The following is a 16673-nucleotide window of genomic DNA, read 5'->3' on the forward strand; positions in this document are numbered from 1 at the left end:
CATCCCTGTGTTAGAAGATAATGGATTTCTATTAGAGATGTCGTGATATTTAAGAATTTGCAGGTTAAGACTCCTATAAGCTGAAAAAAAAATACTTCAGACTAGATTTTAATATTTTATACATTTAGCCTGCAGCTAACTTATGGAAACAAAACTGAAAGAATGTAACCAATAAAATAAAATGTGTAGAAACAATTCATTGTCTCTTATCTATGCCCTGAAATTGACTGGAATCCCATACAGAATTGTTTTCTACCTCAAGCCTGTTACCGTCGAGGAGTTCACTCCCTAATACCAAAATAGGCAGAATAAAAAAAAAAGCAAAACCTGTGTCTGCACGGTCTATGCCTTGGAAAATCGAGTATGGAAAATGGATGGATGGATGGATAGGACAAAAGGTGAAAAAAATCTTCTTCACGTTTGTCCGAAGATAATTTTAAAGTTCTCTTCTGATTGATGTATAGTGCTGCACATCCTATCCCCTTTTGTCATAGTTTATTGATTAAAAGGCACAATAAATCATTCTACTAATTGGAAAGATTTGACACCCCACAAACAAAAGAAAAATGTCTTTAGGATGAATGGATTGAAATGTCAAAGCAGAAAGGACGGGAATCCCATTCATGTGACTGAGTGTGGCTTTAGCTGCCGCCCTTCCTCTCTACAGCACCACTGAGCAAAGACGGAACTCTGCCACTAGAGGGCAGAAAATCCTCACTGTTAATACACGTCAGGCTTACAGGCTGCAGTTCTGGCAGGGTGTTCAGTTTGCTGTGATTATAATCATCAATTTATAATAATGATCAACCCTGCAAAAACCCCAATCTGACGACGTTTGGAAGTTTGTAAAAATACAATGTGTCTGTGGTGTAGTTTTTCTCTTTTTTTATAAATAACATTTACTGTTGGCTGTTTATCCTCCAGCTGCACAAAAGAAAAATCTTGCGTTAAGAATAGAAGGTCAGCACGCTTTTGTGGTTTCCTCGGACCATAACTACAGGAGGCAGGTTCTTGGTGAGGATCTCCATCCAGGCCATATACAGGTAATCAGAGACCGAGCCTTTCCTTGCTATTGGCAAACTCCTGCAAAAAACAAAAAGATAATTTGAGTGTTCTGCTAATTCTTTTTATCTTGTAAACTAGGGGGCTTTGCCCCCTGCTTGCTTCGCTATATATAGCTATATTATATATATATATATATGAGCTGTACTCACTCTCAGTGGACGAATGAATGGGACAGCCGACATGACCAAGACAATTATGATCATATGAGCCTCAATGTACCGTGTGGCAGTTACCAGATTCTAACTTTGTTGTATTCCTAAGATTAATAAATATCATTAACCTATTATTACTATTTTATTATTGTTTGTATATATATATATATATATATATATATATATATATATGTATATGTATATTCATGGCATTTGAAATCAACCACACGCCGTGGTGCAAGACGTCCGAGGTTCGATCCCCTGAGAGGGGGTGCAGTGAGTGTGTACACCTGAGGAGCCCAGAATTACGGTGAAACACGTGTCACGTACTCTTTGCATTATTTGACAGTAAAACTTTACAATATACAGTGGTGTGAAAAACTATTTGCCCCCTTCCTGATTTCTTATTCTTTTGCATGTTTGTCACACAAAATGTTTCTGATCATCAAACACATTTAACCATTAGTCAAATATAACACAAATAAACACAAAATGCAGTTTGTAAATGGTGGTTTTTATTATTTAGGGAGAAAAAAAAATCCAAACCTACATGGCCCTGTGTGAAAAAGTAATTGCCCCCTGAACCTAATAACTGGTTGGGCCACCCTTAGCAGCAATAACTGCAATCAAGCGTTTGCGATAACTTGCAATGAGTCTATTACAGCGCTCTGGAGGAATTTTGGCCCACTCATCTTTGCAAAATTGTTGTAATTCAGCTTTATTTGAGGGTTTTCTAGCATGAACCGCCTTTTTAAGGTCATGCCATAGCATCTCAATTGGATTCAGGTCAGGACTTTGACTAGGCCACTCCAAAGTCTTCATTTTGTTTTTCTTCAGCCATTCAGAGGTGGATTTGCTGGTGTGTTTTGGGTCATTGTCCTGTTGCAGCACCCAAGATCGCTTCAGCTTGAGTTGACGAACAGATGGCCGGACATTCTCCTTCAGGATTTTTTGGTAGACAGTAGAATTCATGGTTCCATCTATCACAGCAAGCCTTCCAGGTCCTGAAGCAGCAAAACAACCCCAGACCATCACACTACCACCACCATATTTTACTGTTGGTATGATGTTCTTTTTCTGAAATGCTGTGTTCCTTTTACGCCAGATGTAACAGACATTTGCCTTCCAAAAAGTTCAACTTTTGACTCATCAGTCCACAAGGTATTTTCCCAAAAGTCTTGGCAATCATTGAGATGCAAAATTGAGACGAGCCCTAATGTTCTTTTTGCTTAACAGTGGTTTGCGTCTTGGAAATCTGCCATGCAGGCCGTTTTTGCCCAGTCTCTTTCTTATGGTGGAGTCGTGAACACTGACCTTAATTGAGGCAAGTGAGGCCTGCAGTTCTTTAGACGTTGTCCTGGGGTCTTTTGTGACCTCTCGGATGAGTCGTCTCTGTGCTCTTGGGGTAATTTTGGTCGGCCGGCCACTCCTGGGAAGGTTCACCACTGTTCCATGTTTTTGCCATTTGTGGATAATGGCTCTCACTGTGGTTCACTGGAGTCCCAAAGCTTTAGAAATGGCTTTATAACCTTTACCAGACTAATAGATCTCAATTACTTCTGTTCTCATTTGTTCCTGAATTTCTTTGGATCTTGGCATGATGTCTAGCTTTTGAGGTGCTTTTGGTCTACTTCTCTGTGTCAGGCAGCTCCTATTTAAGTGATTTCTTGATTGAAACAGGTGTGGCAGTAATCAGGCCTGGGGGTGGCTATGGAAATTGAACTCAGGTGTGATACACCACAGTTAGGTTATTTTTTAACAAGGGGGCAATTACTTTTTCACACAGGGCCATGTAGGTTTGGATTTTTTTTCTCCCTAAATAATAAAAACCATCATTTAAAAACTGCATTTTGTGTTTACTTGTGTTATATTTGACTAATGGTTAAATGTGTTTGATGATCAGAAACATTTTGTGTGACAAACATGCAAAAGAATAAGAAATCAGGAAGGGGGCAAATAGTTTTTCACACCACTGTATATATATGTGTACTGTGATATGAGGCACTATACTGCGCCAGACCCGGCATAGACTCATACTGAGGCACATGTAAAAACACAACAAGACTTTGTTTTTCTTCACCTGTGGGGCACGTCTTCCCTGTGAACCCCACAGGCAGAACACAGTCATGTAAGCACACAAATCACAACCCTTTCCTCCTGGCACCAGCACTCCACCCGTTTAGCTTCGTCCTCCACCTCCCGATTCTGGCGCATGAGTGATGGTTGCTGGCCCCTTTTATAGCCCACCCGGAAGTGCTCCAGGTGCTTGATCACCTGTTTCCGATTGCACTTCCGGGCAGGGCTGCAGAGTCGTCCAGGCCTGCTCAGGGACCCATGCAGCAACCCCTGGCTCCCAAAAGGGCTGTGGAGAACTCCATCTCCCATGGAGCCCTGCGGGAAACTGAGGCACCATCGTCAGCCAGGGAAGCTGCCACCAAGCATCCCAGGAGAGGTACTGAGAAGCCCATGGTTGCTCCCCTGGAACATATGTAGAAGGGGCGTCCCGGCTGGGCACGGGACCCGGCCGCCCGCCACAGTATGTAATTTTTTCATTTAATATGGAAGCCTCTTTTTGTGGAACCTGGTTCAGTTGCACCATTTACAGTTTTGCACCTTATGGTCCATGGTAAATCCAGCAATGGAAATTGTCTGTTTAGGGGCCCTGTTTAGGGCCCAATGTTTACTGCAACCTGAATTGGATGAACCAGGTTTGAGATTGTTGTGCTATTGTGTGCAGTTACAACTTTACTTAATTAGACAAACCTCTCAGTATGATCAAATGTCATCATAAATTCTACTTACACAATAATCAGGTTAGCTGCTCTGGAGTTCTCTTGCAACAGCTCATTAAGTCGAACCTGTCTGTACGTCTGTTTGTCAGGAAAAGGAAAAGCAGTGAGACTGAAGAAAGTTACAAAGTGGAGATCTCTATAGCTGGTGTTCAGCTGGTTACCTTTTCTTTGAACATTTCCAGTTCTGAGTCGGTGATCTTCCAGGGACTCTCTCTTTTCAGTCTATCTGCTGTGGCCGAATCAGTTGAGCATTCATAGAGGCGGTATGGCTCAATCATCTCCTCAAAGAATTTCCAACTGCAAATAATAATAATAATTAATTACATCTCTATAGGGCTTTTCTGCCTACTCAAAGTGCTTTTCACTGAGAGTGGGGAGTCACTTCAACCATCTCCTGACGTGACAGCAGCCATTCTTGCATCCGTACGCTCACCACACACGAGCTATTAGGTGGTGAAGGAGTGAGTGATTAGTAACAAGGGATGATTAGAGCGACCCAGAATGGACAAGGTCATGGTGGGCATTTTAGCTCTCTACTCTTTAGGAAGGAGGCCCGGGGATCTGTTATGACCATAGACTGTCAGGTGCTCAATTTTACGTCTCATCTGAAGGAAGAAATAAATTGTTATATTTACTCAGAAATTGACTTTTTAAATGAATTTGAACAAATAAGCAAATAAAAAAACAATTATATAAACCTCTATTATGTTTTAAAATCTTCATGTACTATAAGTCATTACCAATTAAAATCTGGGAGACACACTAGTGCACTGGTTTGACTTTCTACTTTACAGCTCCTGTCTCTTGGTTTCAATTCTCGGCCTGGTAAGTGTAAATTTTGCACTCACAAAGGATTTCTTACCACACATCCTATATATAATCCTTATATAATCTTGAAAGTTACCACAGTTATCCCCATTACTGTTAATTTTGGATTTCTGGATAAAATCACACAAAAAAAAAAGGTATGTAGAGAAACGTCAGTTTGAAGACGTGATTTGGTACTGCAACAATCCATTCACTTTGATGGATTATTTATACCATTTTTAGTATAACGTATTGTTTTCAGCTTCATACAAGGTGTCAGACACGTGTGTTTAGTGGCCTGAATAAATGTAACTTACTACTTAAATTACATACATTTATTACATACATACTGTAGGTATCTGCGGTGGGTTGGCACCCTGCCCGGGATTGGTTCCTGCCTTGTACCCTGTGTTGGCTGGGATTGGCTCCAGCAGACCCCCGCGACCCTGTGTTCGGATTCAGCGGGTTGGAAAACGGATGGATGGATACTGTAGGTGTAAAGTTCATGAATAAATATAATTCCACGCTGGACCAGGGGGTGGCAAAGGGTACTAATTCTCTCTCTCAATTCCTTGCAGACCATTTTCGGGAAATCTCGCCTGGTTCCGGGGCAACCAACGACGTCACTTCCGGTTCTGGTCCTGATGACATCACATCCTCTGAGAGCATTTAAAAGCCGCCATCTTAAGACAATGATCAGTTCTGTTTCAGACTCAGTTGTGTGAACATGTCTGTTCTCTTTAATCGATTTTGCAGCTGGGAAATATTATATGGGTGGCTGCCCCAAACCTTCCCAATGTCTCTAGGTCGTTCTTATGACAGTGGCATAGCCGGCAGGATGGAAGAATCCCACAAGGAAACGGGACTGGACCTGAATTCTGACCAGATGGGGGAGTACCGGGGCTGAGTTTCTGGGTGGGTGGTTCGTCCCGGATTTTGGAAAGAACCGGTGCAGACTCCACTCCCTTTGTCTAGTTCCGGGTCACACAGAATGTTTAGGGAGAGTGTCGAGGGGACACACAGAAGTGGGCTGGTCTCCATGGGAGAAGCGACAGGGTCTTATTATGCTCTCTCAGGGGAGAAGGCAGTCCTCCCCGCGGGGGCCAAGGCCCCAGAGAAAGGTGGGGGTTCCCCAGACCAGCAGGTGAGGTTTTTGCACACCTGGAAGCTAGATCCAGAGAGATTTCCCGAGAATGGTCTGCAAGGAATTGAGAGAGAGAATTAGTAACCTTCGCCACCCCCTGGTCTGGAGTGGAATTACATTTATTGCTGTTGCTGTGGTCAGCAACACAGGAGCGCCGCAGGGGACTGTACTTTCTCCGGTCCTGTTCAGCCTATATACATCGGACTTCCAATACAACTCGGAGTCCTGCCACGTGCAAAAGTTCGCTGATGACACTGCTATCGTGGGCTGCATCAGGAGTGGGCAGGAGGAGAAGTATAGGAACCTAATCAAGGACTTTGTTAAATGGTGCAACTCAAACCACCTACACCTGAACACCAGCAAAACCAAGGAGCTGGTGGTAGATTTTAGGAGACCCAGACCCCTCATGGACCCTGTGATCATCAGAGGTGACTGTGTGCAGTGAGTGCAGACCTATAAATACCTGGGAGTGCAGCTGGATGATAAACTGGACTGGACTGCCTATACTGGTGCGCTGTGCAAGAGAGGACAGAGCCAACTATACTTCCTTAGAAGGCTGGCGTCCCTAAACATGTGCAATAAGATGCTGCAGATGTTCTATCAGACAGTTGTGGCGATCGCCCTCTTATACGCGGTGGTGTGCTGGGAAGGCAGCATAAAGATGAGGGACGCCTCATGCCTGGACAAACTGGTGAGGAAGGCAGGTTCTATTGTAGGTATGGAGCTGGACAGTTTAACATCTGTGGCAGAGCGAAGGGCGCTCAGCAGGCTCCTATCAATTATGGAGAATCCACTGCATCCACTAAATAGTATCATCTCCAGACAGAGGAGCAGCTTCAGCGACAGACTGCTGTCACCATCCTGCTCCACTGACAGATTGAGGAGATCGTTCCTCCCCCAAACTATGCGACTCTTCAATTCCACCCTTTTGGGGGGGGGGGGTAAACGTTAACATTTAACATTATACAAAGTTATTGTCTTTTTTTCACCTGCATTATTATCTTTCTTTAATTTAATAGTATTTATTGTATCAGTATGCTGCTGCTGGAGAATGTGAATTTCCCATTGGGATTAATAAAGTATCTATCTATCTATCTATCTATCTATCTATCTATCTATCTATCTATCTATCTATCTATCTATCTATCTAATTCAGGCCCTTTAGTTGTCCACTAAAAACGTGTGTGTGACAAAGGGAAATCCCTTGTTGCGTTCATTTTGAAAATGTCCAGTGCATTGCAACCATATTTCTTTTATGATAGAAGTACCTTTCCTTGTTTGGCTTCACATCTATATCTCCAACGATATGAACATCAGCAAAATTAATTCGAAACTGCAACAGGAGTGACATCATTCTAAAGATTAAAAAAAAAGAAAGAAAAAACAGGAAGTTAAACACAGAAGAGTGTAACTTAGAATAGACACACTCAGTTCCAGAGGGTCATTATTCATTGCAACTACAGTGACAATTAGCCAGGCTGCCCCATATGTCTCTCACTGCTTCACACGTCTCCTTCTGCTAGTCTTGCTCCTTGCTCAAGTGAGTGTTTTCTGTCATTCTAGACAACTGAAATGGAACATGGTAAAAGATTATTTCCTTGGGGGGTTGCAGGCAATGGCAGTAACCAATTCTTGCTGTCAGTGTCATTTAATTAGGTGGCCAGTGTCAGCGTACAATCAGTCCCATCAGAAATTCCTGACAGTATATGAAAAAAATAAAAATAAAAGGAAGTGTTTTCAAGGCCAGTAGGGTTTAGTAACTCAACCTTTTTTGCTCAATTCCTGTATCGTCTTAAATATTTTATTCAAACAGCTACTTAATCTGATCCAAATTTGGTCAGCTGGCGGCTGCCTTGTTATTTGCATTTCACTGTAAATTGGTAGCTGGTGTAATGGACGTCCGCTCATGAGTGGGCATCCTGGCCTGGATGGGACAAGGTTCCTTACTTGAACAGGAGACCAGCCCTTCAGAAGCATGAGAAGGAAGGTGAGGGTCGTTCTGCCTCGGCCAAGAAACAGGCACGAGATGCCAATGCACAAGTGTGTATACTGGGACAAGGCCGTCTTAACACATGGGCATGCTGGGCAGTTGCCTGGGGGCCACACGAGCATAGGGGCCACACGCTAATCTGAGTATGTAGTGACTTGCTAAGTGGTTGTGTAGGTAGGGGCCTGTTATGGTGCATAAAATCTACAAATTATTCTCTATATTTTTATTATTATATTTTGCTAAATCCCAACAAGATGAATTCAGATGTAGGAGGCATTAAAATAAAAAGGCATATCCTCTTCCCTTACACCTCACTTTTTACAAGTATTCTTGTTCACAGCATAGTGCTAAATTGGTATTACAGCCTGGGAAAGGAAGATTGAGCCATGCCTCAGACTATTGATTACTTTATGGATGGACACCTGGGACAACAATTTGGTTTACAGCCTGGGAAAGGAGGACATGAGGCAATATCAAAAAACTTTATTATCTGGGAAAGACAGATTAAAGAATTTGAGCAAAATTCGTCCATTAAATTGACAGCCAGCCAATCAGGTGCATGGAACATTCATGTGTTGTGAAACCACGGCATGAAACTTTATAACAAATATGCCTCATTTGAAAGCAAAGAAGAAGAAGAGAAACAGCGACGATGGAAGAGCGACGTCAGAGAAGACAACAAAGACACGTATGACCAGTTCTCATCCGATCGTCAGTTAACAGCATTTTCATGAATGTCGATTGCTAAATCAAACGCCACCCGGGGACATTCATCCTTGTCATCTCTACTTTTTTTCCATACGCTTTTTCTAAAGACTATATCTATTCAGACTTTCCTATCAGTACCTATTTTCTATTATTCTTTGTTCCAGTGGTATTATTATTATTATTGTAATAAATACCATGCTTCTTTTAACTTTCTATGCTTTGTCTTAATAGCTATAGAGTGACTGAAATAATAAGTTAGATTTCTTTGAGCAACTAGTGCAGCCAGAGATTTGCCATTACCTCTGTGCTACGAGGTTTACTTTGGCTGAGGGCGAGAACTCCACTCAATAGTAGGGAACAGTACGTGAAGAAGGTATTCTTGGCTGATAAATGGCCTATTGTCAAGAGTCTTTGTAAGTTTAAATGTATTCTTGTAGACCAAAAGTAATATTTAGGCCTGAGATATCATTAAAACATTGTATGTTGTTTGTGCCGATAATAAGTAAGTCTCTTGAAGTGCTGAGTGACAGGCTGTGTTATACCTAAAGCACTTGTGTGGTTTAAAGTGCTAAAGGTTAATCAACGTGTGTGTGTCATTCATGGGGCACTGTTGTGGTTAGGGTCTGTGTGTATGCGTATAGCTATGTATGTGTGTGTTCATCTTAGAGTGCAACAGTAGACCAACCCGATAACGAACTTGATGAGAACACTTACCCTTGAGGGAAAACAGGTAAAGAGTAAGTAGAAGGAAATACTACGATTATACAGGGCCCGAGTGCACTGCTTTGCCAGGGGGCCTATAATGCTATTAAGATGACCCTGCACTGGCGTCCCAGCAAGGTTGGACCATGGGACAAATCTGATTAGAGCAAGTTGTCTAAAAAAACGGAGAGATGGTACAAGAAGAAGACAAATAAGGGAAGCCACCAAGAAATGTCTGAGAAGTCTGAAGGAGTTACAGGCTCCTGTGGATAAGATTGGAGAGACAGGGCAGACAACAATTGTTTAGCGGGTGCTTCACCAGTTGCAGCTTTATGGCAAAGAGAAAAAAAAACACACTGGACACATCTTTGCCAGGTGGCACGTGGGAAAATCTGAAGTCAGCTGGAAGAAGGTTCTGTAGTCTGATGAGACCAAAATTGAGCTTTCTGGCCATCAGACTAAACATCATGTTACATTGGACATAATCAAAAACACGCCATCTCCACCATGGAGTATGGTGGTGGCAGCATCAGGCTGTCAGGATGCTCTCTGCAGCAAGCCTCGGAAGACTTGTGAGTGGAAAGTGAATGCAGCAAAATATGGGGAGGAAAAACCTGATGTAGCCTGTAAGGAACCTGCGTCTTGGCAGAAGATTTGTTTCCCAGCAAGGAAATGAGTTCAAGCGTAAAGCCAATACTACACGGGAAAGGCTTGAAAACAGCAACGTGAATCTCCTGGAATGGCTGAGTCAGAGTCCAGTGCTCATAGAAGGAGTTCACTTTTGAGAAAATGGCACTCCTAATGGCATTTGTAGTTCTCATGGAAATAATGATGACTTTTCGTATTTCTTTGATACTATTGCTAGGGCTTAACTGCAAAGATAATAATAACAATAATAATCTCTCTATTATAATGGATGAGACAAGACTTTTTAGCCTGGGACGAGACGTGACTTTTTCAGAGAGATACTTTCACGTCCTGCAAAACGAGACTTTGTGCCACAATATTTAACAACGCCGGAAATAAAATACAAAGAGTAGATGACGAAGTAGAACGTCGTAAAGAATTCAAAAACGTTGGCGCAATACACATGCAGGGCAGGTTAGAGATAATGGAAGTATGAAAATACGAAAGTCTCAAAAAAATGATAGTAAAGATCGCATTAGCGCAAACAAATGGAAATTATTACTCGGTGAAATAATGGAACAGCGAAAAGAGATTGAATATACAGTATGGACATAGGTGATATGACAGAAGTATGTAGATATTGTTTAGATTTAAACTTTAAGACGGAGATATGTAGCTCGTCTAATTCATGTCGCCATCAGGGAAAAGTAGTGTTTCTTCCCAATGAAGAGGCGAATCTACGAGAAATAAAAGATTTGTTGTTTGGTGAAAGTGAAATCCTCTTACGCGAGTGGCAGAGACGCGAAGTGGCTGTAGGGTTGGCAAGCGAAGTGACCAGGGGGCAAAGCCCCCTAGTAGTAATAATAATAATAATAATAATGACAAAAGACATACACCACTTGTGGAGAATGGTGATCACTGTCCCCACTGCTGTGTTGTGTGTTGATACTGCGATATCGCTTGCGATTCACATATGTATGTTCATCCACACTTGGGCTAGTGATCTTTATGTGCCCGCCGATTTGCATGAATGCAGCTTGTCTTAACATCCCCTCACATAGGGTAGGTGTGGAAATGGATGAATCTGTGTATTACCTCACATCTTGAACGCCAACTTCTGGCGGCTCCTAGTAAGTTAGGACAGCTCAGGAGCTCTACTAAATCTTGTTGAAGTTAGGAGTGGTTTCCTAAATTAGAAAAACTGATAAAATTCTACTACTTCTACTCATAAGAATAGGACCCAATTTGCACCACTCTGAGATCTTTCAGCCATTTAGGACTGTTTTCCCACAATAAGGCGCTTGATAAACATGGGCACCGATCTCGATTCAAATGAGGATTTGCGGCTAGACTTCCAAAAGGCTGTTCACTCACAGTCTCCACACCTGACGGAAGTTTGGAAGAATGGAGGAAAAACGGCAGATGTGCCAAACAGAGAGAGAGAGAGACCTGTGTACTTTGACACTAACACAGTCATGGCTGCCATCCTGGCTTAAAAGGGGTGAGTTATTTATGCAATCAATTATTTTACGTTTTATATTTGTAATTAATTTTAACTACGTTGCAGAGATCTAGGGGCGGCATGGTGGTGCAGTGGTAGCGCTGCTGCCTCGCAGTAAGGAGACCTGGGTTCACTTCCTGGGTCCTCCCTGCGTGGAGTTTGCATGTTTGCCCCGTGTCTGCATGGGTTTCCTCCCACAGTCCAAAGACATGCAGGTTAGGTACTTTGGTGATCCTAAATTGTCCCTAGTGTGTGCTGGGTGTGTGTGTGTGTCCTGCGGTGGGCTGGCGCCCTGCCCGGGGTTTGTTTCCTGCCTTGTGCCCTGAGCTGGCTGGGATTGACTCCAGCAGACCCCTGTGACCCTGTGTTAGGACATATGGATGGTCTCCTATCATAGTATTGGCCGGGCCTGAACAGGCTTAGCTTCAGGTGGATGACCTCTTCTGAAGTGCATGTGATAGAAGCAATCTGGTATAAAGTGGAGGTTAGTAAAACTGAAAGGTGCAGTCCTGGGTCTCGGGTTTTGGACCTTCCCCCTTTTTAAATCCTTACTTGTCGTTATTTAATAATGGTTCTTTAAGGGGCGATAGATACCGTTTACAGGATTCCGCATGGTACCAAAGGGTGTCACTGTGGCATTGGTCCCATGCAAAAATACTTCTGGCCATACTTAGAAGAAAACAGCCTTCCCAGATGAATGAAAAGCTACCTAATAAAAGTCAGTCAGTCAGTCATTATCCAACCTGCTATATCCTAACACAGGGTCATGGGGGTCTGCTGGAGCCAATCCCAGACAACACAGGAACAAATCCCGGGCAGGGCGCCAGCCCACCACTGGGCACACACACCCCCACCCACTAGGGACAATTTAGGATCACCAATGCACCTAACCTGCATGTCTTTGGACTGTAGGAGGAAACCCACGCAGACATGGGGAGAACATGCAAACTCCATGCAGGGAGGACCCGGGAAGTGAACCCAGGTCTCCTTACTGCGAGGCAGCAGCGTTACCACTGCGCCACCGTGCCACCCTCTCTAATAAAAGTCACAATTTAAATTGTGTCCTAATCTGTCATGAAGCTTATCATGGTGGCTCACAGTTCCCAGCACTTTCAAGGCATACAGTAATCATGAAAAGTGTCTGCTTACGTAGCTTTATCCTCGTTGATACGGCTGGCTTTGCCTCCAAGAAAGACGCGCATTTTGCAGTTTTTCCACTTCTTTCTGGTGCTGAGGATGAATGGAATCAGAAGAGTCAAACCTGAAAGAAAGGAATATCCATGTCATAGAACTCGGGGTGATAAGCCAAGAACATGCAAGCACAGGACACTCTGCTATCTTGCTTGGCCACTGTAATAAATGTACAAGTTTAATATGTCACTGTGCTCTGTGCAAATATATTTTATAAATCTGCCTTTTCCTACTCACATGCACAGTTGACACCGAGCCAGATTTAGCACACAGGAGTTCACCATATAAGAACTGCTAGGTGAGCATTTTAAGACAAGACAGTTAGGGACAACTGCAAAATGGGCAGTCAGACTGAGGACCATTGTATACTATTTGTGTGTGTGTCAAAGTGAGCATGAAACTGTATCCTCTTCTGCCTTTTTTGGAATGGCATGTTTCACCTAAGTGGGGGCCTGCACATGAAGAAAGAGTATAAAGCCTAAGTGCTTCAAAGAGTATAAAAGGAACATTGCCCGGCACACCTCTGAAGACGATGGACGGATGGGAGATGACGTCATCCGATCTGGAAAATCGTTCCAACGCAGCGACAAAAATGGCAGACTCTACACATCGGGCCCCCACTCCCAAACTGGGTTCTTGCCATTGGCTTCCTTCATCTGTTATGCAGTGCAAACTGTCATTAAACAAAGCGGTTATTTCTCCTATGTGATTTCTTACCGCCGTATCACTAAGGCAGGGGTATCGCCATTTTACATTATATCAATATAGATTCAGGTTATGTAACATGCCACAATTAAAAAAAAGAACTCATTCCAACAAGGGAGCTAGCGCCCCCTGCTGGATACAGCCACACAACACATCTTACTTTCTATTATTTGCCTATAAAGTTTGACAGTTATGACAGGTGGTTCTCTCTACAATATTGCTGACTGGTCGAGGCGTGAACACCACAGGACCTCCAAAAGTGTCTTGTAGTGTCTGGCACCAAGACATTAGCAGCAGAACCTTTAAGCCCCGTAAGTTACGAAGTGGGGTCTCCATGGGTCGGACTTGTTTCACCAGCACATCCCACAGATAAATAAAATTCTCAAATCCTGTTTTTGCTTTGCCATTCTGGAGTATTGAGGGATGCTTGATAGATAAATGCATGAACAATTTTAGCACCAGGCTGCAGCATAGCAAAATGTGAAGAAAGTGAAGCGGTCAGTCATGGCCAAAAGTTTTGAGAATGACACAAATACGAATTTTCACAAAGTTTGCTGCCTCAGTTTTTATGACGGCAATTGGCATGTACTCTACAATATTCTGAAGAGGGATCATATGAATTGCAAAGTCCCTCTTTGCCATGAAAAATGAACTTAATCCCAAAAACACCCATTTCCACCGCATTTCTGCCCTGCCACAAAAGGACCGTTATGGCTTTGCACAAAAAGGGCTTCACAGGCAAGGCTATTGCTGCTAGTAAGATTGCACCTAAATCAATCATTTATGGGATCATCAAAAACTTCAAGGAGAGAGAAAGAGGTTCAGTTGTTGTGAAGAAGGCTTCGGAGCGCAGAAGAAAGTCCACAAAGTGCCAAGACCGTCTCCTAAAGTTGATTCGGCTGCGGGCACCTCCGGGGCAGAGCTTGCTCAGGAATGGTAGCAGGCAGGTATGAGTGAGGTGAAGACTTTTGGAGGATGGCCTGGTGAGGGTCAAGAAGGGCAGCAAAGAAGCCAAGAAAAGCATCAGGGACAGACTTATATTCGGCAAAAGGTACAGGGAATGGCCTGCTGAGGACTGCTGGGGTCAAGTCATCTTCTCTGATGAATCCCCTTTCCAACTGTTTGGGGCATCCGGGAAAAAAGAAACGGTGAGCGTCGCTATCATCAGTTCTGTGTCAGGCCAACAGTAAAGCACCCTGAGACCACTTATGAGTGAGGTTGCTTCTCAGCCAAGGCAGTGGGCACATTCACAATTTTGCCTAAGAACACAGCCATGAATTAAGAATGGGACCAAAACATCCACTGAGAACAACATCTCCCAACCATCTAAGAACAGTTTGGTGACCAACAATGAACAATCCAGCATGATGGAACACTGGGCCATAAGGCCAAAGTGAGAATTAAGTGGCTCGGGAAAATAAATATCGCAATTTTGGGTCCATGGTCAGGAAACTCCCCTGACCTTTAATCCTATTGAGAACTTGTGGTGAATCCTCAAGAGTCGGGTGGACAAACAAAAACCCACCAATTCTAACAAACTCCAAGCATTGATTATACAAGAATGAGCTGCCATCAATCAGGATTTGGCCCAGAAGTTGAGAATTGCAGAGGTCTTGATAAAGAAAGAAGGGCCAACACTGCAAATATTGACTCCTTCCATAAACTTAATATAATTGTCAATAAAATCCTTTTAAACTTATGACATGCTGGTAATTCTACTTCAGTATACCATAGAAACATCTGACATGAAGATCTAAAAACAATGAAGCAGCAAACTTTGTGAAAAACAAAACTCAAAGCTTTTGGCCACGACTGCAGGTCATACACACTGAACCAATTGCTATCACTTTTGGATATCTGAGTATCGTTGTCTGAATATCTTAATAAATGTTTTGCTTTTTTGCATAGGGGAAGAAAATCTGATTTGAATACAGTTGGATACTAATTTGTCTTACTGAACTATGTAATGAGATTTTAAAATAAATGAGGGCACATGTGACAGAGTATGCCACACTTTCTCTTTCTAGGGATTATTTAGTTACAAAAGCAACACTTTTTTCTTATGATGATGCAGGATCAACATAAAATCAACTGCCTTAACACACACGCCTCATACTGCATGATAAAAAGTCTTTATAAGTTCTTTTTTCTCTAATGCAAGCAGCCTTTCCCCAGAAGGAATGCCTTCTGTCTTTCAGATCTGTGTGGATCAGCATTGCCATCCCCCTGCTTGCAAGTTCTGATGAAGAGGTCTTTAAATTTTATTGAATCTAAAAAGACAGAGACGGGTTAATTTGTCGATGAATTTTTGAAAATTATTCTTTTGTGCTTTCAAGTCTGTTTTTCCGACTCTACAATAAAAGTGTGCTTTGGAAAAAAACTACCTGCCAATTTTATTTGTGCAACGCAAAGCCCACAACATGACAAAATCAATAGGGTCTGGACCCTTGAGATCCCCCCTATTCATTTGACTTGTCCAGATATCACACATTGTGGTTACAGCTAAGCTTTGCTAGATTAAACAAGCTTGTTTAAATGGTATTTTAATTTGTAAGAATAAAATGAGTGGAATGAAGGGTTTTACATCGTTAACAGAGCTGACACTCTGTGACTCTCCTACCTCCATCATCAAACAGCCACCACACATCAATGGTGCCTTTGCCTTGGTTCCTTTTGAACTGGGTGCTCGCCTCCACAAGCCTCTGGTTAAACTCTCCGGCACGCATGGACTGTGGAGAACTAAGAGTGCTTTCTAGAAGAAGAGAGGAAAAAAAATACAATCAATAATGAGGAAGCATAGATAGATAGATAGATAGATAGATAGATAGATAGATAGATAGATAGATAGATAGATAGATAGATAGATAGATAGATAGATAGATAGATAGATAGATAGATAGATAGATAGATAGATAGATAATGTAAAGGAGGCAGGATTAGATAGATAGATAGATAGATAGATAGATAGATAGATAGATAGATAGATAGATAGATAGATAGATAGATAGATAGATAGATAGATAGATAGATAGATAGATAATAGTAAAGAAGGCAGGATTAGATAGATAGATAGATAGATAGATAGATAGATAGATAGATAGATAGATAGATAGATAGATAGATAGATAGATAGATAGATAGATAGATAGATAGATAGTATGGGAGGCAGGATTAGATAGATAGATAGATAGATAGATAGATAGATAGATAGATAGATAGATAGATAGATAGATAGATAGATAGATAGATAGATAGATAGATAGATAGATAGATAATAGTATAGGAGGCA

At 42.3% G+C, this 16673-nt stretch overlaps 1 protein-coding gene across 3 annotated transcripts in view; it reads right to left on the reverse strand.

Moving 5' to 3' along the window:
- Positions 1 to 873: 873 nt before the first annotated feature.
- Positions 874 to 16673, reverse strand: part of slc12a1 (solute carrier family 12 member 1) — a 105174-nt gene continuing 89374 nt past the window's right edge. For all 3 annotated transcript variants that reach the window (XM_051920665.1, XM_051920664.1, XM_051920666.1), the window contains exons 21-26: positions 16005 to 16136; positions 12638 to 12749; positions 7229 to 7315; positions 4171 to 4306; positions 4020 to 4087; positions 874 to 1083 (exon numbers count right to left, since the gene is read on the reverse strand). In XM_051920665.1, coding sequence (XP_051776625.1) covers positions 948 to 1083; positions 4020 to 4087; positions 4171 to 4306; positions 7229 to 7315; positions 12638 to 12749; positions 16005 to 16136 — 671 coding nt within the window. In that variant the 3' untranslated portion in view covers positions 874 to 947. The remainder of the gene's footprint in view (positions 1084 to 4019; positions 4088 to 4170; positions 4307 to 7228; positions 7316 to 12637; positions 12750 to 16004; positions 16137 to 16673) is intronic.

Source organism: Erpetoichthys calabaricus, chromosome 17 (assembly GCF_900747795.2).
Source record: "Erpetoichthys calabaricus chromosome 17, fErpCal1.3, whole genome shotgun sequence".
Taxonomy (NCBI): domain Eukaryota; kingdom Metazoa; phylum Chordata; class Cladistia; order Polypteriformes; family Polypteridae; genus Erpetoichthys; species Erpetoichthys calabaricus.